The sequence below is a fragment of the Centrocercus urophasianus genome, unplaced genomic scaffold (genome assembly GCF_019232065.1).
Source record: "Centrocercus urophasianus isolate 14NV4802_14NV808 unplaced genomic scaffold, USGS_Curo_1.0 seq_17, whole genome shotgun sequence".
In the NCBI taxonomy this organism is placed as follows: domain Eukaryota; kingdom Metazoa; phylum Chordata; class Aves; order Galliformes; family Phasianidae; genus Centrocercus; species Centrocercus urophasianus.
Window position 1 is genome coordinate 31,345,462 of NW_024884722.1, and position 24,126 is coordinate 31,369,587.

A 24,126-nucleotide genomic window follows, 5' to 3' on the forward strand; every position below is an offset into this window, starting at 1 on the left:
AAAAAAAAAACAGGAGAAAAGAAGAAATACTGTATTTTGCTATTTTGGTTTGAAATTTCTTCTATCAGATGGTGATATGAATGCCACTGGCAGTTGCAAAGTTACAGTACTTAGGAACTTATGGAAAAAAAAAAAACACCCCAAACTTCCCCATTCCCATCCCATTTTTATACAGCATATACCCTTGTATACAAATTTTCTCATGGGAAAAGCTGTAGTTCTAGTGTTAGTTTTACAGAGGAGCAACAGGTTCATCTGCTTCAATAAGAGAAAGGGTAAGGTGAACAAAGACACGTGGTCTTCGTCAATTTGCTTAAGAGGGAAACAATTATTAACATCCATCTGTTAAAATATCTTCACCTTAGGTGACATCTTCAGTCACAGTATGCTAAAATTTTAATAAAAACGCTGACACAAAAACTCTAAAACGGAGAAGCTTGTGAGCAATTTACAACAATCTAATGGAAATCTCATTAAAGATGTTCAACTTACCTGGTAGCTCCAATATGAAATAGGGAGGGCTTATTAAAATGGTCTAATTTATAGGGCAGGTAACTTGAGATTCATCTTCTTATCTATGGCAAATACCAAGAGCACGTAATGTGATACAAATTTGCATATGAATAGAAATGTCATTAACTTAAATGATAGGAGTTTGTTTTCTTCAAGAGCTGAACACAAAGTGTGAGGAAAATATTTGAGGGTACTTTTCTAACTTGTAGAAACATTTTCACATCTTAAAAAAAAAAAAGGGGGGGGGGGGAAACTCGGAACAAAACAAAACAATTTCTCAATACTTATTTGAAATACCTGATGCATCCAGAGAATTGCTCTGTAAATGTCAAATTGTAAATATCAGTGAAGATAAGCTAAAATCCAGAGTTAATCTGAAATGTAATATGTACCAGGAACATCCCTACAGTGCTGTCGCTTTCATTATCACTGATAAAGAACTCAGTCTGTGATAACTAAACTATTGTACCGTAACAGAATCTAGATAGCAGCATAGCCCCGAAGTGAGAAAACAGTGCTACATCCGCAGCTTATGTAGAAGTAACAGAACAGGATATTCCAGGGGAAGCTTATGTTTCATAAATAACAATTCTACTGTTCTATGTAAGTAACACAGTTTTATTCAACGGTATAGTGGCCTTTTAGTGAAGGTAAAAGCAGATCTGTGTCATCCTGTAATTGTAGAGGCCTCGGAGCGTGGGGCACTGCTGAAATGGAAGATGTTGCCATGCATTTCTAAGTTACTCTCAGCTGAGTTTCTGAGTTTCAAAACGGGGACTTTTGGGAAGAGATTTCAAGCTGTGGTCAAGTTCTTTGTGTATTAGGCCAGCATCCCTAGCATCTAAGGCAGTTGAGGGGGAAATGTCCATACTGGTCTGAGATGCTGCTGTGTTAAAGCAAGTCTACATCCCTTCCATAGGTCTGCTGTACCCTGCATGTTCACACTTCACTCAGCTGAGTTTGAGTCTTCTGTCAGTGGTGTCATGCCCTCAGAAACTAGATTAATTCCCCCACAGCAGTGTTTACTGAGTGTTCTGAGAAAGGCGCTAGTCCTGTGAAAAATAAATAGGCTGTGCCAGTTGTACGTGCCCCGGTAGAAGAGAGCCAGTTTAAATTTGCATGACTAATCTTTGCTTAAATTTTGTCGTCAGATTTTACAGTTCCTATATTTTGAGTGTTTGACTTAGTCCTCTTAACATTCTTTTGGCTGAGGTTTTCTGGTTGTTTCATGAAACAAACAGAAACTGAGGCAATTACCAGGTGAACTTAAGCAAAGGTCACTAGCATTTGCATCCATGGTGAGATCATGAATGAGAGAAGCTTGAGAACTTCAACCACATGTGCGAGAAACCAGAGAAACCAAAGGTCAGTCAGGTGTTAAAAGAAGGTGAGGCTCATATTGGTGAATTTCATATTCTGACTGATGGTCTGGGAAACGTGGGGGGAGACAGAAGTTTTCTGGTACACTTTGGCCTGGTAACTGATGTGAATCTGATAAATGGCAAACCTTTCTTCTCTTGCTTTTCACCAGCATGTTGGTAAGGAGAAATAAGTTAAAGTATTTCCACAATACTTGCATTTTTACTACACTGTTTATGCTCAATTAGACTAATGTTCTGTACAACTATGATAACTTGTAAAATTTTTCTGATCTTGCTTTGAGCAGCATGTAACAGAAACTCCTTGAGACTGAGGAATATAGACCTAACAGAGAACAAACAGTTCTAGAACACTGGAAAATTTTATTCAGCATTTCTGCATTTATCATTATAGCTACAGTGCTAGTGAAGCAAATCAAGATGACTAAGAGTTGGTTCAGTGTACTTAGCTACAATGTAAGTAGGTAAATGTCAAACATGTTGAAGACAGAAGTCTGTCAATGCATCTTTCTTAGCTGATTTGAGGAATATAGACATTAGAGTTGAATTTCAGTTTATGAAAGTGGGTGTGTGTTCCTTCCACCAGCCTGTTAGCCTTTCCTCTATACACTTAACCTCCTGAAAGTTTTATATATTTTTCCTTCATGGTGATTTTCATACCACAGGTAACCTTAAAAATTCTTCCTCCTTATTGTCTTGGCTTGTATTTAAATGACCCCAAGCCCATTTATATTTTCTGTTTACACAGCTTTTGTGCTGTTCTGCTGCTACTTCCATCCTACTTCAATACCACCTTGTCCCTTGATTTCTGTATTTCCTCTCTCTGTGTAGCATTCAACATCCTTGTCAGACTGTCTTCAACAGCTCCATTATACCAGGGAACATAGGGAAGAGCAGAGAGCACGTGGGACCTAGTGTTTCTCCTCTCAATTCTGATGTCTAGCAGCACTTCTGAGAGAATGGAGGCTGTTCTTGCTGAGCTTTGAAATCAGGAAGCAAAAAATACAGCAAGGTATAGACAACTGGGAAGGCAACCTTCAACCTAGTGTTTTTTTGACTTTATCAGCAGCATTAAAACTTAAATATATTTTAACTTCATACACTGTGATCTGTGCTCATAATTACAAAAAAAAAAAAAAATAAATAAAAAATAAAAATAAAAACCTTGTTTATGAATTAGATGAAACTGTTTTTCTGTATATTCTTCATTTGTCCTTGGTTGTCTATAAGCAAAAGGTCAGTTGTTCATTGCAGTCCTTGTGACTATAATTACAATCACTGAAACTTCCTCAAGTGCTTAGGTGCTCTTGCAGCACAGCCTCCTATTTCCTGAGCCACAGCAGGAGGGGTGAGTGAAAGCTACATTCAGGTTTCATCTGGCACCATACCTGGCCTACCACCCTTGAGCCAAACTCCACCAAACTCTGGTTTCCTAACAGGCACTTCAACTCAAGTCCAATCCCATTAACATCCCAATCCCGTAACTACTCTAATTTCCAAGCATCCTGTATTGATCACTCTTTAAATCTAGGTCTGTTTGTATAACTGTAGGCTAATACAATTTTAAATAGTGGACTTCAACATGACATTTACTTACAATCTGACTCTCGTCAAGATCCAGATAAACACATCTGTTTTACCATTACACAATACTCTCAATAACATTGTTTTCCTCTAGCTCATGAGAGTTCTAGAAGGACTATCAGTCTTTCCAACTCATTTCAGTGTGGTTTCAAAACCAGCAAACAAATATCCCTGGTGGCAAATATTTCTTCTCCCTCTTTCACTTACTGTTCTGTTAAATAAAAACTGCAAATAAACGTGAAGTGTATGATTAACCTTAAGCTTACCTTGCACTTGCAGTATTGGTAGGACTTCTTGGCATCAGGGCAACGGTGTTTTTTCACCTCCTGGAAAAGAACAGAGCAATATTGTAATTAATCTTCCTGAAGTCTGGCTTCAGTATTGAAAATAAAAACTAAAAGGAGGCATTGGTCACAGTTTTTACATTATAAAGTAGCCCTGACACCCTAGGTCACATCCAGTCACTTAGTATGTTCACACAAGTTTGAACTGAACCTCAGTTTTCTGATGAACCATGGGTCTTGTTTTCATCCTCCCGCCCCAACCACCTTTTTTTTTTTCCCACAAAAATCAGGAATACACTGAAAGATACCTATTTGATGTAAACTGAAGTCAGTTTCTTTATATGTGAGAGGGATTGGTGCACGGGGAGGGAGGAGTGATTTTTGAGTGCTCAAAATTGGTAACAGTATTTCTAAGATAAAGCATCCAATTAAATCACGCAGTTATAAAAGAAGATATTGCTCTAGGCTGGAAATTACCTCAGAGGTAGATAGTATAAGATTTTACATGTTAAGGATTTTAATAAGGACCTTATATAGTCATCACATATACATTGGTATGATGGGAATAAATAATGGTCTAACAAATAGAACACTCTGAAGTTAGCGAGACATCTATGCAACAAACATGCTAATTTGTTTCAAATAATAAATCAGCAGGTCAGTAGAGTGATTTTTTTTTTTTAGCCTTCTCCAACATGGTGGTGTTTTATGATGTTTGATCATCTCCCCATAACAAAGAAGCTGTATGCTTGAAAGACAAAAATTCCAAACAAGGTTTACTTAGTAAAATATCACTAACTAAAATATCGATAATTAAAATTTTAAAGGTAGAGGTAGATTTAAGTAAACCTTCAAATTTTTTGTAAGACATAGAAAAAATAAAAACTATTACTTCCGCTCCACATTTTCTCAAGGTAACCTGACAGAATCTTTTTCATGGTATGATCTGTTCCCTTCCCATTTGAAATTTTTGCCAAAATTTTTATTGTCATTACAGGTCTCCAAGAATGCTATTTTGTAAAGCGTGTTCACATTTTAAAATCTATCCAGCATGTTGCTGAGTGTATTTTTCCCATTTTCACATCCATTCTCAGATCACTGGAGTTCTGTGTGTGGTCCTGATGAAAATTATCCCCCCTTTTCCACATCATAGAACCATAGAATGTCCCAAGTTGGAAGTGACCCATAAAGACGGTCATGGAGTCCAACTCTAGTTCCACACAGGACCACCCAAAAGTCAGATTATGTCTGAGAGAGTTACCTGGGCATTTCTTGAACAGCAGCTTCCGCAGCCATGCCTACTGCCCTGGGGAGCCTGTCCCATGCCCACCACCTCTTAGTGTCCTGCCTATCTTTTTTGAAGAGCCTTTAACTGTCCATCACAGCACACCAGCCACAATATCCTTCCCACCAGATTAAGCTTGTGCTGATGTCTGAACATCCTAAAGCTTTCCTATTCAACAGAGCATCAAATGTCCACATTGGACAGACCCCATCCCTTTCACAGCAAGGATAGGGCAGGGGAAACGCTGCCGCCCCAAGTCAAGTCCAGGTTCATATAGGCTCCCTTCACAGAGTTAGTTGTGGGGAAAGAAGAAAAGATAAAGTAAAAGGTATTATGCATGTGATTTAATTCCAGTACTATCTTTTCTCCCCCAGGTTGTTTTACAGTGAGCCCAGGATGAACCCACGACTTCCCTACTGTAGGGTAAGCATATGAGGATTTGCTACTTCTATCCTTTTTTGAGTTCTTACCGTCCCAGCCTGCTACTGAAACTGAGAGGCAGGAAAAGCACTTTCTGAAAAAATCCTTCTTGATACTAGGAGATTTGAATCGTGGTCTTTGTGGTTTATTGGCATGACATCAGTAGAGATATAGTTTGTGTTTGAACTGATTGAACTTCTACCTGCTCCCCTCAAATAGTATATGCTTAGTCAGTTATGTGGGAGATGACAACTGGCCTTTTAACACAACAATGGTCATAATTTTATGAGAGAATGTGATGTTTTAGGAAAAAAATGCAATTTTAGTCTCTTACATACCTTTTTATATGTTTATAAATCAAAGGCAATGTTTATCAGTGTTTTACAGAGAATGGCTTCTGATTTAATTAAGAAAATTAATTGAACCAGTACTGTTAGTATTTTTATAAAGATGGGTAAATATGGATGCTTAATGCACGCTTCACTGTGACACACGTCACCTAAGGCTTTCTAGGAGAGCCTTATTGTTATAGGAGATACTCAAGTCCAAAGACCATCCTTGGTCCAGTGAAATCTATTCATGACCTGTAAGACTATTTATGAAATACGTGAAAATGTTTTCAGTATGTTTTCACAGTGTTTTCAATCAAAGGTAATTTTATCTTCAGGTTTTTTCCAATATCCAAATCCTATCCTTGGAATTTTCCTCTAATTTTCATGTAGACCTACTGGAGAGGGACAGTCTGTTGTGACCGATGAATTCTGAGCTTTCAGCTCTCCAAAAAGAGAGACAAGTACATCAGATTACGCACATTTTAATTAAGTAAGTTAATCACCTTCTACATTTGGCATTTTCTTAAGCATAAAAATATATAGTAATATGATTCATTTTAGATTTTGTGACATTGAATAATTGCAGAAATTGCATCAGTCTGAATGAAACAGGGTATTTCATGGTCTCCATGTTCGTTCTCAGGTGCTTGAAAGGTCATTCTCTAATATTCACAGATTGTGAGGCGGTACAGGTTGCATTTTCTGTCTTTCCACTTTCCGTCAGTGTACATCTCTACACATTTTTCTGTCCCTTTGCCATTAGGCTCATATTGTTGCCAGTTGGTATAATTCAGAGGTTGGCCATTCATGTACTTAAATTGACCTGCAGTGTCACTCTCTTTAATACCCAAGTAAGCGTATCGGTTATACTGTTTCACAATGCCCATAATAGCTTTATTCTCCTCCTCATTCATGGGAGTTGCAAGAGTTCCTCCAGTCTCTTCACAGGATTCTAGGGCAGATGAAAAATTGACTTCCTTTCCATTGCTGGCAAATATTTTCTCTCCTACTTTTGTTATTTTCCCATTCAGAGCAAGCACTGAAACATGAAAAAAAAAGTTTGCTCACTTTCTTATTTCTTGCAGCATATTGATGAGAAAGCAGAGAAATAAAGAGGCGTAGAGAAAATTTTGTGTACTCAGTACACAAAACTTTTCCATGACCTACAATGATTTCATTGCTGGTAGATAGAAACAAAAGCAGTGGATGACAAGGGTGAAGAGTTTCCGTGATCTGTGTGGAAATTGCAATGCCATGCAGATTTTTAGGAAATAGGAATAAAATTTGAATAAATGTATTCAATGCTCCTGTGAGAAGTCTGCATTTTTCTCTCCCACTAAGCAAATACCTTTCTTTAATATTCCTTTTCTCATATGCCTAAGTACATCTTGCCTCACAATTCAAAAATGCAGAACATTGTCAAGTGCAAAGCAACACTTCAGGCTGTCTTACAGACAAGCTTTGTGCTGCTTACTGGACATGTAATTGTACTGGGCATTACTAGAGCATCTAAGAAAATCCAATTTATTCTTAATAGTCCTAATAGGTAACCAATTGCACAATTTCTTTTTTTTAAGATGGTGTAGACAGACTACATCTTATTCTACACTGTCAGTAATAGGAATAAGAAACCTAATTTACCTTTAAAGGTTTGGGTCTACTTGACCTAAGGCCAAAACTTAGTAGCACTACAGGAAATGAGTACAAGCTCTACAACATTCCTAGGACACCTCAGTGATGTTTCACAAGAAGTTCTACTTTTGGAATGTAGTTCTGTTTTTTCAAGCGTGATTTCTTTTCTACAAGTCTTGATTCTGTAATTGATTTTGCCCATTGCACTGGAAATGATTGAGAGCTAAAAAATTAAAAATGAAAAAGCTACCTCCTTCAAGCTGGAAAAGTCGTTGTCTTAGATTCAGTAAAACATTGCGGAGTTCATCATCAAAAGAAGTAGATAGATCTAAACAGGTGAAAATAGAAGTTACACAATCAGGAAAAGGTAGGTTCTGGTTATAAAAATCACAACCCCCTGCCACATGCAGGGCCACCAACCTCCCCATTTAATATCAGACCAGGCTGCCCCGGGCCCCATCCAACTTGGCTTTGAACACCTCCAGGGATGGACGGGGCATCCACAGCTTCTCTGGGCAGCTGTTCCAGCACCTCACCACTCTCATAGTAAAGAAATACCCCCTGACAACCAACCTAAATCTTCCCTCCCTCAACTTCAAACCATTTCCCCTTGTCCTGCTGTTATCTACCCTTTCATAGAGTTGACTCCCCTCCTGTTTGTAGGCTCCTTTTAGGTCCTGAAAGGCTGCAGTGAGGTCATCCCACAGCCGAAATCTCATGTATCAATGTATCTCACTGGATAAAACTAACTTTTTTTTCAAAACTAACCAGTGTATAATGTATTTTAACTACAACCCAGGGTAAAACAAATATTTTTAAAATATTTTGTCACTTTCTGACTAATCTGTACCAAAATGAACAAAGAAAACCCCACAGCCCTCGGAAAAGCTCAGAAATTTACTTATACACAGAAAAAGCCTATTAAAAACTATAAAAGAAAAAAAATTTTTTATAGCTTGGAGTTTATGTCATGTCTATAAGAGTGTAAAGGTCCTAAGATAAAATATTTTACCATAGCTTTGCAAAGAAGACTTGTTTCATTCTCATAATTTTTACTGAACTGGCACAATGGCTATTTTTGAGAGGTTCTATTTCCTCTGGCGTCAAGCAAAATTTAGATTATAATTTTATTTTTATGTTGCTGAACGGATGCTTTATGTCTTTATTCCTTATTTTAAGGGAAACTAAACACTGATACAGGAGAGTTTCCAGGTAGATGGTTCAAAATGCACTGGATGCTTAAGATGGGGACTGACTGTAAAGGTAGATGTTTATTTATTTCATGCATATTTCCACCAGTAACAATGATCCTAAACATACTAAGAAATTACTGGGGTGCTTTTGTGATCGTGTTACCATTTGTGAAAAATAACACATTTGACTCGAAAAAGCAGTCACTTTCCTGACAAAATGTTATATAGAGATCAGCCTCTTTCACCTAGTGCTGCAAACCTGCTGTTGACTCCTTTCACTCCATTCTTACCTTGCTGTCTTTGTAACCACTGACGTTCAGTAAGTTTCTCTTTTCTGTAAGGCTGCAGTAGACCTCCTAAATATCTACTGAGACCTGGATAAGAGGAGCATAATTTTATTTCTAAGAGGTAAACGTCTGGTGATGTTCAGCAAACAACAGGACTTGTATCTAACAAATTGCAGTTTGAGATTATGAATAACTTTTTTTTATTGCTTTCAGCCTAGTAATGGACCTGAAATACAATTACACAATGGAAATTATATTCCTCAGAAAGATACTTTTCTGTGTATCATTTTTGAATGCTGCAGAAGAATACTAGGCACATTTTTGTTACATTTGTAAATACCTACTAGAATAGTATTTTATTCAAACAAAAAATCTTTTGCTGTAGAAGAAGCAATTCCTTTTGGAAAGACAACAGAAAAGCACTATATGTATATATGTATTATTTTTCTATGATTAAACTATGCTTTTCACAGAAAAGAGAGGAGGTCTATCTTTTAGGAAAAATATCAAGCCAGTATTTCCTCCGTTCAGTTTTTCCCTCCACCTAACAGCACCACTTGCATGAGAACATATGCCCTTCCATGCCAGTCATTTAGCCTTCAAAACAAGGAATTTTTCCAAAAATGGAAAGTTTGCTGTGTGCTGGAACTATGGACAAAAGATCAGAGCAGAAAATCACATTCAGGATTTACTAGCATTTGAAATCACTAAACACTGAAATTCATCTTCTATTGTCTTATTTTGTCTGAATGAAAAGAAAACTAATAATTATTTTCTTACTGAAGAGTAATGATTAATACATATACATGAAGAGCATTACTATTGTTACCTCCCAGACCAGGCAGTCCACTAACTCCAGGGATGCTGGGTAGCTCAGGAGCTCCTGCACAGTTTTGTGCCTGGCAAGGCATTAGTAAAGCAACTGCTGCTGCAATCATGCAGAATGAGTAAGACAACATGGTTGCTCAGGGAAGCTGTAAGAAAATGCACGTATCTGTTAAGCAGTGATTCTGTACAACACGCAGGCAGGGGCTGATAGAATAGCTTTTTTTTTGTTCCCTTCTTGAAATATATTCTATACTTCAAATAAAGTAAAGTTTAAGGTATATGATTTTTTTTGCTACCGTAGCCTATCCATATAAATGTTTCTAGACTGATAGGAACTGACATACGTACTACAGAAAGATTGTTAGACATCAGGGAGTATAGGGATATATATGTATCATTTTTGCTATTACTGATTATTTGTTGTATTAATCCTTGAGAAATGAGCTTGTGTAGAACTGACCGAGTTTAACCCATTACTTGTTTATAAGACCTGTAATCACTCAACAAAACATAGACATATATGACACCAACCTGAAAGGCACAATCTGTTACAGCAGTCATGGCAAAGGTTTGGAGCTACTTGGCAATCTCTTTAAGCACGATATGACTGAGGCACACTTACGTGAAATAGGTTGAGTGGAAGAGCATTTTACACATGGCCAACATTTTATAGCTCAATTGATATTACAATTCTGTTTTTGAACAAAATTCTACTAGCTTGAAGATGTCTGAGTTAGTGTTCCAAAAAAAGCATGTTTTCTGGTTGCCAATAGGCCCACTCATCTTATTTTATCCTTTCTGGCATAACATTAAGGAAGGTCATAATTTTTGTAATTTTTGAGATATCATGAGTAGAAAGTGCTGTCAAACCACGGATCATTGTAGCATTGGCCAATGCTGTGTGGTTATAAAACTTGAACTGATGAAAAATAAGATGTTATGTCATGGAGATATTCGGTTATTGACATTACTCAGCTAAAAATGAGAGAGAAAGACAGGTTCAAGATGCCAGAACGAGTATCCAGTTTTAAAGACATGACCCGGCTGGGCTGACTCTCATATAAACCTTGACTTCACACTTTACAATGAGATGACTATGTACTATTCTTTTAGCTAACAAATGGGTGTTCTTCAGTTAGTACACGGAATTTGTTTCAAAGCATATATGGAGAGCAGAATTAGAATCTCAGTTTATTATTAGTGCCATTTATTGAATGGGTATGCACAACTGGATTGAGTTTTAAAAATATGAAATACAGTTTCATCTGATAGGCTGACTTTATTGTAAAAAGCTTTTTATGTTATTGTACGTATACATCAATACTGAATATTTTTAAGAGTGAAACTTGTTTGGTCTAGAGAAATGTCTCATCAAACTCAGTTTGGTGAAGCATTCCTTTGAATATAAGAACATTCATTTATGTCTTAAGTTTTAGCACAGATGCATAGCTTAGCTCATAGTGCCAGTTCCTCATGGCCAGGATTATCTTCTTTAACAAGTACATTTCTAATCAACCTGAGAACCTGCATGCCGTATTAAAGCACTGTCACATTTCAAGCACTGAATCTGAATTGTTTCAAATTGTTTACCATTTCCTGTGTTGAAGGCTAATAGATCCTTCTGACAATGCTGGTCAATGACTGTGGAGAACAGACTATAAAAGGCTGTAATAGAAATTACTTTAGCTGGCCATACTTATGTCACCAAGATAAGAGAATGCAATTACAACAGGTACTTTTCCTCTGGTGCTGATCATTCAGGGAACTGCTTTTAAATGAACTATTGGACCCAGCTCATAATTGGATCATGATGCACAGCCAGAGTTCGGATCAGTTATATAACAAAATGGAAAGACAGCTCTTCAGTTTTAATCTACTTTTAATGACCTTCATCAGTCACCAGAGTCTGGTATCCTTCAGGCATCTCCGCATTCAGTAAAATTACCAATAGAAGTGAAAAAAAAAACCAGCCTCCCCTCCCCCCCATCACTATTAAAGCAAAAACATTAACTTTTAAATATAAATGTGACCAAAGAAATGGAATGGAACAGGTTTCCCTACTAGCTGAAGTTCCTTGCGATTTACGAGAAGTGAAACTTACCTTTCTGCTTCAAAGTGAAAATGAGCACTTCTCACAAGGCCCCTTTATATAGTGTCATTCTTGTTCAATGACACTGTGCTGAAGCAGAGATTAGATAAGCAGGGCACAATTAAGCCTTCTTAGTTTTGCTTACACACTTGTTATGCAAATGCTGAGAGAAATTTTTTATGCTGATAAATATGAATTTGTATTATAAAAGAAAAAGTTCAAGTTTCATTTTTTAACAAGGAAAAACAATTCAACAGGTAACTCCAGAATTGTAGTTTCATACAAAGGCACAAAATTTCAATAGAATTCCAATGAATGTAACAATTTTGTTCTGGTTTTTATGAAAACCAAAAATGAGATGTGGCCACCAGTGTTTTTAACAGATTGAGGAGATACCAGTCTCCTTTTTTAATCCCCCCCTCCTCCCCCCCAGTGATTAGATCTCAAAAACTGTTATAAAAGATCTCTATTCAAAATTCTTCCCTCTGCCTGATATGCAGCAAATGTTTGAATGCAGGTTAATCATTTTTAAAAACGTCTAGCCTCATGAGCTGAAACTACAGTAGATGAAAAGAATTTGCATTAAGCGTATAAAATGCAGGTTAGGTATTAGTAGGTAAAATACCTTGCTCATGAATGCAATGAAGACATTAATTGTTCTGTTTCCAAGTGGCTGCAGACTTCCGAAGTACTTACAGCTCTGAAAAACTTCTGCAGCTGCAAGATAAGAATAAACTCAATCTAGATTTTGGCAAGGAATATTCTAAATGATTAAGTGTCCACATTCTTAGGAGTCTAACTTATCAGAACATGATCTTATAGGTCCAATTTCTATGCAATTCTACAGCAGTTGCAATGGTTAATACTGCTGTGGGGTACTACTGCCCACATAAATCCCTATGTATATGGATGCAACTTTAATCAATGAGCAACTTTATAAACCTTGGCAAATTACTATTGCTTCTTCCTCTGAACACAGTTTGCAGCTCAAAAGATTAAATACAGAACTGGAAACGCCGAACCGGGAATTCAGTAAAACCTCAACAGCCACATACTGCCTCTCTTCAGGAAAGTGTGGCAAGAGTAAAATGTGGCAAGTTTTTACACATCATAAGCCATTATCAGCCAAGTTATTATCTTGTACCCACAGCTTAAAATAAATATACTCTTCAGAAAAACTCTTCTACCATGAGCCAGATTATACTTGCACAATAGAAGCTGGTAAGACGCTAAATCATCACCCACCATTAGATTTAATTTCCTTTGTGAAGTAGCAAGGAATTAGGGAAAAACAAATATACTGAAGAGTAAGGAATAAAGAAAGTAAATGTTTTATTTTTCTACAGCCTGGCATCCTCATGGAATAGCTAAAAGGTTTACAATTCCAAAATCCACTGGTGAGCCTATGTGGCAATGGCCAAAGTTGTTAAAAAGATTAACATTCTCAAAACCCAGCTTGGTTACTCCACTGATTTCAGCAGTACCCTGATATTCTTTGTGTCAATAAGTAGAACAGTAAGATTCCTTCTAAGGTCCTCTGACACATGAATTATGCTGGTATAGCGTTATGTGGGTAATGCCAGGAGAAATTGAACCCAAGCCCCACAACAGTCTATTTAACTGTTAGCAATGGAGAATTTTGGAAAAAGATGAAATCTGGTTTTCAAACACGTCACATATCCAGAAGGACTGCTTCTTTATGAAGCAGCTGGGCTTGTAACCCTCAAAAAAGCAGTCTGACAACTAATAACTGCCAAGGTCATTTCAAAGCTGGAACAAATTTCTTTTATATAATCTTCAAACACTTAATCAGAAAATTAGGTGAACTTTCCATTTTGCTCGACTCGCTGCTTGGAAGTGAACTGGTTACTAACAGCCTTATCATAGTCCAATCTACATTAAGCTATACAGCACACTGTCACATAAAATGCAGTGCTGTATAGACACAGTAGTTTATTTTAGTAACTTGTGGAACATTTATCTTAAATATGTCACTGTGCTGCAAGTTCCTGAAATCATCTGCCTTACCTTGTCCTTGGCACAGTGTCTGCATGGCAAGTAGTTGTGGTCAGCTCTCCATCTTTGCCTTCATCAAAGAAACATCCATGCTCAATGTTTGGCTAGAATTGCTATCTATGTGCTCTACTGATGTTAAAATAGTTCAGACTTAAGTGCCCGTTCAGTTTTTAAGGAGCGTGGTTAACATCAGCATAGGTCCTTGTCAGAAATACTGGGGTCTAAAGCTATGTCACACAGTAAGTATGAAATCAATCCAATAAGCAAGCACTCCCTTCTCTCCATCTGCACCTTAATTTTAAGATGAGGCCATACAATAAACAGGGGAAGGTCAAGAGTTCTCCCGCCTTTGCAAAATAAGAAACATTGATAAAATAATTTTTATGCTAGTTTATTGGTTATAGGAACAGGATGAAAAAGTAAAGATGAGGATACCTTACTACATCTTTTATAAGGAAAGAATACAAGTTCTACAGTTGATAGGCCTTAAAACTCATGTTACTGCTGTGTACTCTAGATTTATGCCACTCCAACTCACAGATAAGTATCTCACAGAAGAATGTAATTGCTGATGAGGCATATTTATGAACAAATATAATATTAGTCACATGCTGTCAGCTTAGCAATACAGTGTCATCTGGGGCAGAGATGTTTACATCAAAGTGTGACATGGGTGGATGAAGGAGGAGAAAGAACTGCTGAAGACAGATGGAAAGGCTCACAAAGACAAGACAGCAGCCAAGGGAAATTGTGGGGAGTAACCAACTCCATCAGAAGTTACTGACAAATCTTGCCTAAAAGTGTGCTTGCAAAGGACAGAAAACTTTAGACAAAAAAAGATAAGAAAGACTTCAAGTAATTTGATAATTCCTTTCAATCTACTTTCTATTCTAGGAAAAGCAAATTCAAACTGTATTATCAAGGAAAGGAATGACTAGTTTTTCCACAGATTTTGTGAAGAAAAAAAAAAAAAAGCAGGCATGCTTCTTTCCAATTAAAAGCTTAAAAGTATGGTAGGAAGAAACACTTGACCTTTTTTTTTAGAGATTACATCTGGTTCCTTCCTTCTCATTCAACTGAAGACATAGATTTAAACTACAGATTCATAATTGGCATCTCACTTAAACTTCACAATCTAAGAATGATTTCCATGAAGTCTTTTTTTTTTTCCCCTAGCTGTGCAAAAAGGTAGTTTAGAGAGATGCAATCTCCAAGGTCACTGAAGGAGCTTGTTGGTGTGTTTCTTTTTTTTTTTTTCCCCTCTAAACATCGATTTTCTATCCTGTAGGCCCCATTACTGGCCACGAAAACTATCATAGGTACACAAAGAGCACAATAACACTGTTTGAGAGAGCAAATTCTCAGCTACAAAACGTTTTTCAATATATTCTCTGCCATCAGCTATGCATTTTCACGAGGGATGAACAAGAGACTGCATGCCACATTTGTGAATACCCACACCAGTGAAGGTTACCCACAGTTGTTGCTGCTAAAACGCATCACCCACACCCTCACTGTGCTCACATCCACTGTTTGGCCACCACAGACATTCAGCAAGCACCAATGAATAGCAATTAGTGCCATTTTTTCCTCATGGAGGCATTCAGTGACACATCTTTGCTTCATCTGCACTTCCACTTCAAATGCCATTCTGTCAGACTGCCCCTCTGCTGCCATCTTTCACATAGGCACAAAATGCAATGGAATATTGGTGGGAAGGTTCAGCCTCTACTGCCATACCACCAACATCCATCTGTGATGCCACGGACCAACATAATGAAACAGGAGGCATTACTTTTTAAGCTCCCTCATAATTCCTCCCTTTATTTTCTTTGCTAGGTATATGGCCCTAACTTTGGGAATGCTGCAAAACAGCGTGGAAGATAATTCCTAGTCCTTGTTCAACAACACAATAGAAATACCCATGGCAGTGTCAGTTGTTAGCTGTTATGACGGAGTAAATATCAGCTTTTTACTGGAAATAATACAGAGTAATCATGGGGGTTTTTCTGCTACATGGTGTTCCCATGGAAATGAACTATACCTTTTCCCTCCTTTGCAAATAAGTAATAGGAACCAATTTATGCCAGAACAGCCCCTGGCCAAGACTGTCTTGGAAGCATAACTTCATAATTCATATCTTTCTCTTATAGCAGCCACCCGGCCCTTGTTGTCAATTTAAAATAAGATGATAATCTAGTCTGCAGATAGCAAAAAAAAAAAACAAAAACAAAACCAAAACAACCAAACAACAAAAAACCAAAAACCTTTTAAAGCTGTTATTACATTTATTATTGCTGGGAAATGGGCCATCTAATGCCTCACTGCTAAATGTTACAACACATATATCCAAAAGCATTGCGAACATTGCAATTGAAAGTCCAAGTCCCTCAGAGAAACACGTTATTGAATGCACATGGCAGAAAATAAAGAGTTATGAAAGAAAATAAACTCACCGAGCTGCTCCTCAGGCCTGATGGTGACAGTAAAATGAAGCTTTGCATTTTACTGAGGGGATCCCAACTGCTAATGAATTCCCAGGAAATCCCATTTTTCATGGTTGATACTCCATTATGAGCTGAAAATGAAGACAAAGTAGACATCACAGGTCTTCATTTTTGCACAGAACTTTTGAAGAGATTGAACACAAAGCTTTGTTTTAGCTAATTGTGTGGTTTGAAGCATAGAACAGTTAATATATGTAACTGTATGTTTTAGATTGTGATTAGTGCAGAAGTACAGAGGAACACTGAATTTCCTTTTTTTTTAAATTAGAGGTAGATATTAAGGCACTTAATTATTTCAGCTTCCCTGATGTGCAGAGCTGCAGAGCACCTGGCCAGGCTAGTGACACATGGCTGCGAGCCCAGCCAGATCCTGCGTGGTGACTTTGTGCTTCCCCTCAGGAAGCCCAGATCTCTCTTCCGAGGGCCAGCAGGGGTGTAACAGAGGCAGCAAGTGATGCCTCAGGGCTCCATTACTCCCTGCCTTAGTGCAGAACTCTAACACAGTGCAGGCACACGGCCTGCTCCTAGCGACTGTATCTTCCACTAATGAATCCCTGGCAGAAGGCACTGCTGTCAGGACAGCCAGAGCTCCATGCCAAAGACCATAAAAGTCAGTGCCCGAGGAAACACATTGATTTCCTTGTGTTTGAGGACAGCTGAACTGACTTGAAACTACGGAAGGAAGAATTATGACAGAGAGTTCACCAAGACTTGGCATGACAAGACTACTCATCTACTGACAGATAATAAAGATGCAGTTGGCTAAGTAAATAGCTTTAAACTGAGCTGATTCTCTCAAGAACAGGATGACTTATTTAAATTAAAGCACAGAATTTTGCATGCTGCAAACAGAAACTTGAAACCTCTGCCTGGTGCCCAAACAAAAAGCATGACCTCCTCCTGAACACGTGTCATGATTACACCCTTAGATCATCAATGCTGAAGTCAAACTCCTGTTATATAATTTTGATTGTTATTCAGCTACTAGTATAGTCTGTGCTATACCAAAATATTTCGTTCGGATTATAAAATGTTGACACTGACCCCAGAATCAGAAAGATTAACACAACGAACCACAATATATTCATTTGTGAGGATTAGAAGACTGCAACTGAAGACAAATAGAAGACAATGCAACTGAAATTGAAGCTGCTGAAAATATGACACTTTAAACAACACAACGCCCAGTAGTATTTTTTTTTTTTTCTTGTTTACTCCTGTATTTCAGTAAAGCAGCCACTGGGAACAGAACAAAACAGTGCCAATGTCTTGAATTTTTAGTTTTCAAACACAGAAAGGTATTTTTGTACTGGACAGAATGATTTAGGGCACACCTCCCATATAATGATGTAGGAATAGGCGAATTACTTTTAGTCTAAATGTAACACCTGCACATTAACTGAAGTTCCAGGGACCTTCACTGGGAATTGGATACTTTTCTGTCCTTTAGAAACTTCCTTAGGTATGTAACAAGCTGTGGGGAAAGACAATATATATAAGGAAAGAGAAAATTCAGAGGACAAAGCTTTGAGAAATTAGAGAAATTATTTTCTCCAGTCAGACACTGAGAGAGGAAAAGGTGGGCATTCAATCACTGAACAGGGTAACAGACACTGATAGTGTTTCCCTGGTACCGAGACACAAACCGTTGCAACCTGTAGTGCAAGCTGCATTAGAAAACACATTCCCATCTGTTTTCTTTCAATTCTGTCTTTTTCAGCAAGCTAATTAAAGTCTCCTGGAGTTCATCTATGTAAGCAATAGAAAGAAGGAACAGATGAAGACCCAGAGACACAGAAAGAAAACAAAAGAGAACAAACAGTCCCATAACTTCACATTCTTTCTAGAGAAGTGGGGAATGTTGAATATTGCCTGAGGCCAGTACAAACTAAACTGCTCAGTATGTTCTTAAAACACAGCAGACTTAGCTTGCATGACAAATCAGATAGAATGTTTAATAACCCTGAGAAATATAATAACCATGAATGTCAACTACTTAACTAATATAATTTTTTTATTCCAAGAGGCTCACTCCTTACAGCCCGTATCGCAGCCTTATACGAGATCTTGAATATTAAATATTGTTTTTCCTAGTAAGACAACAGAATCCCAATGAAATTATTAACAGCCATCTCAGTTATCTGCTGTGTTCTTAGTGGAGCAATCTGACCTACAGCCTGCCCTGCAGATTTCTTAGAATCATATCCCTTAGAATTGGAAGGGACCTTTGAAGGTCATCCAGTCCATCTCTCCTGCAATGAACAGGGACACCATAGCTAGATCAAGTTGCCCAGGGCCTTATGCAGCCTTGCCCTGAAAGTCTCCAGAGGTGGTACAAAGCATAAACGCATCACTAGGTGGTTTGTACAGCTCCATTCTGCTAAGCATGACAAATATATGCACACCTTCGCAATAGACTGTGTATATCTCAATACCTTTTCCATTTGAAATGCAAAGCACAACCAGCAACTTCTGTTCTTGTTGCCTCAGATCCCAAAGTACGCACATGCCATGCAGCTGCATAATCATTATCTTGTTCAAATATTATCTCTGCAGAAGTGACTATACAAGATGCTACAGATTGCTGATCTACCTGTACTGTTCAGGAAATATAAGCAGAGATTGGAGCTGTCAAACATATGCTGGATGAAATCAACCCTTTTCACACTAATCAAAGCACATACGCCATGAGTACAGTGAAGTCTACCTGGAGTCTAGACCAATATAAAATCATACAATGTTTTGGGTTGGAAGAGACCTTTAAGATCATGTAGTTCCAACCCTCTGCTATAGGTAGGAACACCTCCCTCTAGACCAGGTTGCTCACAGCCTCATCCAGCCTGGCCTTGAATGCTTCCAGGGAGTGGGTAGATATTGTCAGATACATATACAAAAGTCTCTGAAAGCAGCTACTGTCTCGCTAAGAATATTTCCAATTTTCTATTTTCCGTGGTTTCACACAGCTATTGCCAATCATTTCCTTGCTTGTTCTTTAAACATTCTTCTGCACAATTATGAGGGGGAAGTAGGTTGTAGTATTCGCCCTGTAAAGGAGATGTGTGGGTCTGGAGTACAAGCCTTGTGAGCAGCTGAAGGAGCTGGGATTGTTCAGCGTGCAGAAGAGGAGGCTCAGGGGTGACTTTATTGCTTTCTGCAACTACTTGATGGAAGGCTATGGTGATGTAAAAGCTGGCCTCTTCTCCCATGTAACTAGCAATAGAACTACAGGGAATGGCCTCAAGTTGCACCAAGGGAGATTCAGGTTGGACGTTAGGAAATAATCGCTCTCCAAGAGAGTGGTCAGGTAGAGGAATGGGCTGCCCAGGGAGGTGGTGGAGACACCAACTCTGGAAGAGTTAAAGAAACATTTAGGTGTTGTACTGAGGGACATGGTTTAGTGGGAAATATTGGTGATAGGTGGATGGCTGGATAGGACAAACTTAGAGGTCTTCAAACTTGGTAATTCTGTGGTTCTATGATATCTGATAACCTCAAGTTTGTGAGAGAATGCGCTGTGACAGAGACAACATCAGCAGTTGTCAGGCAGGAACATGATCATTTGTTAGGAATGGGAACCTACATGAAAGAGCTTCAAATATGCTTACTTACTGGTAGTCTCATTGCTTGTCCATCTTACCAGACTGTCTTAGGGTATCCAGCTAGAAAATGAGCTCAGCACAAGTCTTTTCTTAACTGTGCCTTTTCAGAGGTTTGTTCACATGCTCTAAAGGTTGGGCTGTGCAATTGCAGCTGTGTGTGTATTGCACAAAGAAAGAAATATCTCCGGACTGAAGAGAGGGTGCAGCCCCTGAGCATGAAGTCTTAATGGCACTTTACATGGGGTTAGCCTCCTCCCTGTGACACAGCCTGGTGAGAGGGCCAGCCAGCTGTGCACACAGAGTGCCCCTTTCACAAGGTCAGTCCCTTTCTGCTGTTATCTTGGGCAATCATCTCAACCTGAAGTGGATTTTTCACTATTTGCTTCTAAATATCACTTTTTCAAATCCGCAGAGAACTGGGATCCCAACCAAAGTGGTACACTGCTTTTCTCTAGCATCTATTTTTCCCAATTGTTTCCAGTTAACCAGGGGCTCGTTTGTTCAGTAACTTCCACCTTTTATGTCCTTCTACCTTTCCAAAATAACATACTGAACCACTGTAACAGAGACACGTGATGTAAACTATTAAATTTTCAACAATTCACACAATTTGCTAAAGTAAAGACCAAATTCAGAGCTATTCTGAGAGCATGAGATAAAGATAATCTTCAGGGTTGCAGCGTTCTAAACCACAAGAGAGCTCCTAGTAACGTGAGATGGAGAACAGTGTACAATTTTCAGTGAACAGACACATAATGCACTTGAGCACTTAGAGACATTAGAAACATATTTAATAGCTTTTACAACTGCTATTATTTGATGAGTGGCAGCTTTGCTCACTCTACAGCTGTATGATCAATATACTGTGTCGCAAAAAATACAGGTTATGTCTTAATCTACACTTTAAAACATGAGATTAAAAAGAAGAAAACATTTTCAGCTTGCTTGTAAAACTTTTCAATTGAAAGCCTTTTCAATTTTAAGCTATTTACCCCAAAGAAAACCTAAATAACAGGTACTAGAAAACAGCAGCACACAGAGGGCAATTTGACTCTTCAAGTTAATGTTTATTTTGCTAATTTTTGATGCAAAAATATATGATTTTCTTAGCAGGGTTAGGAAGTAATACTAAGATCATATAATAGAATCACAGAATATAATCACAGAATGATTTAGGCTGAAAGGGACCTTTGTTTTCATTTTAGTTGCTGTGTGTCTCTTTAATAAAAAGTACGGTGGTGAAAACATATCACATTTCCTTCCACATTTCTCTTTTCCCACCTTCACTTTGCTTTTGTATATACATATAGCTGTATATGTAGGGTAGAGAGTGCATAAAGGGGAAGTAGAGGAGTTAAAATTTTGTGGTCTGTAAGCAAAACAGCATTGATTGAACAACTTCTGAGTGGGACACCCTTGCACAGATACTACTGGATCTGCAAAGGGTAATGTAGGAGATAACCAAAACCAAAGTATTCCTGATTAGGTTGCTTCAGTGATTTCAAGACTTCCAAGTAAATTTGGTGAAGTGCTGTGTCCAACTCAGCTAAAATAGTTTGTGGCAGTTCAGTATCTCTTTTTTGAACAAAAAGCACGCTTTGGAGTTGTCTTTGGAATGGGTGGAGTTGCACAGAGCCTTTTCTTGGGCATACCTTTGCACAAGGTGAAGTGGCCAAGAGCTGCAGTCACACAGTGCAGATGCTCTCATCTGATGGGAGAGATGTAGAGCTCTGTCCCTAAGAGAGCACAGAAAGCTCCTTACTCATTTCTTTAGGGACATCTCTGAAACACCTTCAAGCACAGTCTCTCTGAAACCACACATCAAAAAAGGGGGGTGACCATTTCTCTCACATTTAATTTACTTTGCCCAGTGTAAATTCCTCCACTGCCTGAAGTTTTATCTGTACAGAGACTCTCCAGGGCTGGAGGAGGATGCCAGCCTTCCTTCCACTGCAAAGATGCCTCATGCAGGATTAAAGTACAAGCTCGGCTCTGTGGGACAGATTGTGCTGCCAGCTTTAGACATAAACAAACTAGAATAAAACAGAGCCAAGAAATAGGTCTTGCAACAGTTTGCCCTGAAGCACTGATCTAAACAGCTCAAGCTACAGTGCCCAAAACATCAGTAGGGTCACAGACCATACATAAAAAGGGATGTTAACTGCAGGTGTCTCAGGATAAAGTCATTCCCTAGAGAGAAGACAGAGGATCCAATCCTGCTGCAAGTACAGAGAAATTTGGCAAAGCTTAAAAGAGATTTAAGACTGCACTTCTGTTTCCAGATCCTCCTGCCTTACTTTTTTTTCCTGGACATTATTGGCCAAATTACAATCTAAGAATTATTTTTCTTTCCCAGGCCATAAGGTAGAGCCACCTTGGTAGTACTAAAGCTACAATCTCCCCTGCGTAACACTACTCTGCTCATTTCACTTATGAAAACAATGCCTTCTTTGAGAGTAGAAAATAAGCCAGAGTAAAGGGCATGTTTCTCCTCTAGTCTGAGCATAAATTATCAACCTCTCCCCCATATTTAGATTCTATGATTAATAAATAAAACAGTAAGTACAAGGTGCTACTGATTGAAATAGTTTCCCGTTTCCGTCTTGTAGTTCCCACTGAAAAATGACACTTCAAAAATGAAAAGAAGGAAAAGAGCTTCTCAGAAATAATAGCTTGTTCACAGGTGACAGAACAGCTCTTCCTAAGCCTGTACTCAGCCTGAAATTGCGCTGTGGTTTAGAAAGATAAATCCAGCAGCTGATTAACAGACGCTGCTCTCATCCTGAATTGCTCAGAAGCTCTGTGAAGGTCATATTAACACCACATGAGAGGTTCTAATCAGGGGTATAACAGCAAATAGAGATTAGTTTCTAATTAATGTAAAATTAAGTGGTCATCAGGGATGCTGATTTAAGCCTCTTGAAAAACAATTTCAATCTCTCACTTTCTGTTGTTCATCTATTAAAAAACAGAGTCACTAAAGAGTGAATGTTGTCCCCAACATGGGTGGTGAGAAAGGTCATAACTTTGGGCACCAAGAATACCTTACCAGGTTAAAAAATATGACTTAAGTCAGAGATCTGAAGGACTCAAAAGACAAGGTGTCTACTTCAAGAAAAAGACTTGAAAAAATAGCTCAAACTTCCTCTATATGTTGTTCTTGCTTTCCTGTGCAAAATCAGGCACAAAAACATAGCTATCTAGAAAATTTGGACTGTATGAAACTAAGCTTACAACATAAATGTTCACATGCTTCACTTCCAGTATTTTTAGCATAAGAAAATATTTGCACTCACCTGCAAAGGGTTTTTCAGTCTGTGTAGATTCCATCCGAATGATGCACAGTGTTCTCTAAATGCAAACAGTCTCCGTAAGGTTGCAAGAAGGATCACAAAGTTCAAAAAGGTGTATTCCATGGGGAAAATCATGTAAAAATTAGTCTAACCTACAATTCAGAGCTGGACTCTTGAAACACTGACATGGCAATTAGGAATAGTATTTATTAAATATTTTCTGATAAAGACATAGAATCCCAGAATGACCTGAGTTGAAAAGGACCACAATGACCATCTGGTTCCAACCCCCTGCTACGTGCAGGGCCAACCATCAGACCATGCTGCCCAGAGTCACATCCAGCCTGGCCTTAAATGCCTCCAGGGATGGCATCCACAACCTCCTTGGGCAACCTCTGCCAGTGCGTCACCACCCTCTGTGCGAAAAACTTCCTCCTAATACCTAACCTAAACATCCCCAGCTATCATTTACTTTGAATATTTTTATTTTAAAATCATGGTGTGTAAAGATATACCAAACATGTATATACAAGTACTATTATATTTATTCTTCTCATCACTGTCTCCAAACTACTACAGATCCCAAAAGCTTATATTATCATTTTATAATTGTTTCTCTCAGCACGATTGAAGCTGTAGATGCAGGTTAAAAGAGAAATTCTCACATAGCTGTAAGATTTTGACAGCTCATTTTTAGCATTATGAGGTGAAATTAATTTTTCAAAATGACAGCAGGAAAGCAGAGCCATTTACATCTGCAAAATATTACTCCAAATTCTTTTCAAATCAGCAGCTAACACAGTGACTTACCAGCTGACCTACTGGAGGCATTGCTCTTAACCCAGCGTCAAACGAAATGGTCACAAAGCATACCAAAGTGGTTTT

The 24,126-nt window shown here is 38.3% G+C and overlaps 1 protein-coding gene across 4 annotated transcripts; it reads right to left on the reverse strand.

The window, feature by feature from the left end:
* Nucleotides 1-5,936: 5,936 nt before the first annotated feature.
* LOC122159822 (pulmonary surfactant-associated protein A-like) lies at nucleotides 5,937-23,503 on the reverse strand. 4 transcript variants are annotated; one of them, XM_042817693.1, is made up of 8 exons: nucleotides 23,245-23,503; nucleotides 21,601-21,684; nucleotides 16,299-16,420; nucleotides 12,452-12,543; nucleotides 9,739-9,883; nucleotides 8,913-8,996; nucleotides 7,680-7,757; nucleotides 5,937-6,836 (listed from the first exon to the last, which is right to left on the reverse strand). In XM_042817693.1, the coding sequence occupies exons 5-8, from the start codon at nucleotides 9,866-9,868 to the stop codon at nucleotides 6,460-6,462; spliced, it is 669 nt and encodes a 222-aa protein (XP_042673627.1). In that variant the 5' UTR covers nucleotides 9,869-9,883; nucleotides 12,452-12,543; nucleotides 16,299-16,420; nucleotides 21,601-21,684; nucleotides 23,245-23,503; the 3' UTR covers nucleotides 5,937-6,459. The 4 variants fall into 4 exon arrangements, with proteins under 4 accessions (XP_042673627.1, XP_042673628.1, XP_042673629.1 ...); XM_042817694.1 differs by having other exon boundaries at nucleotides 21,601-21,756; XM_042817695.1 differs by lacking the exon at nucleotides 21,601-21,684.
* Between the last annotated feature and the right edge of the window lie 623 nt (nucleotides 23,504-24,126).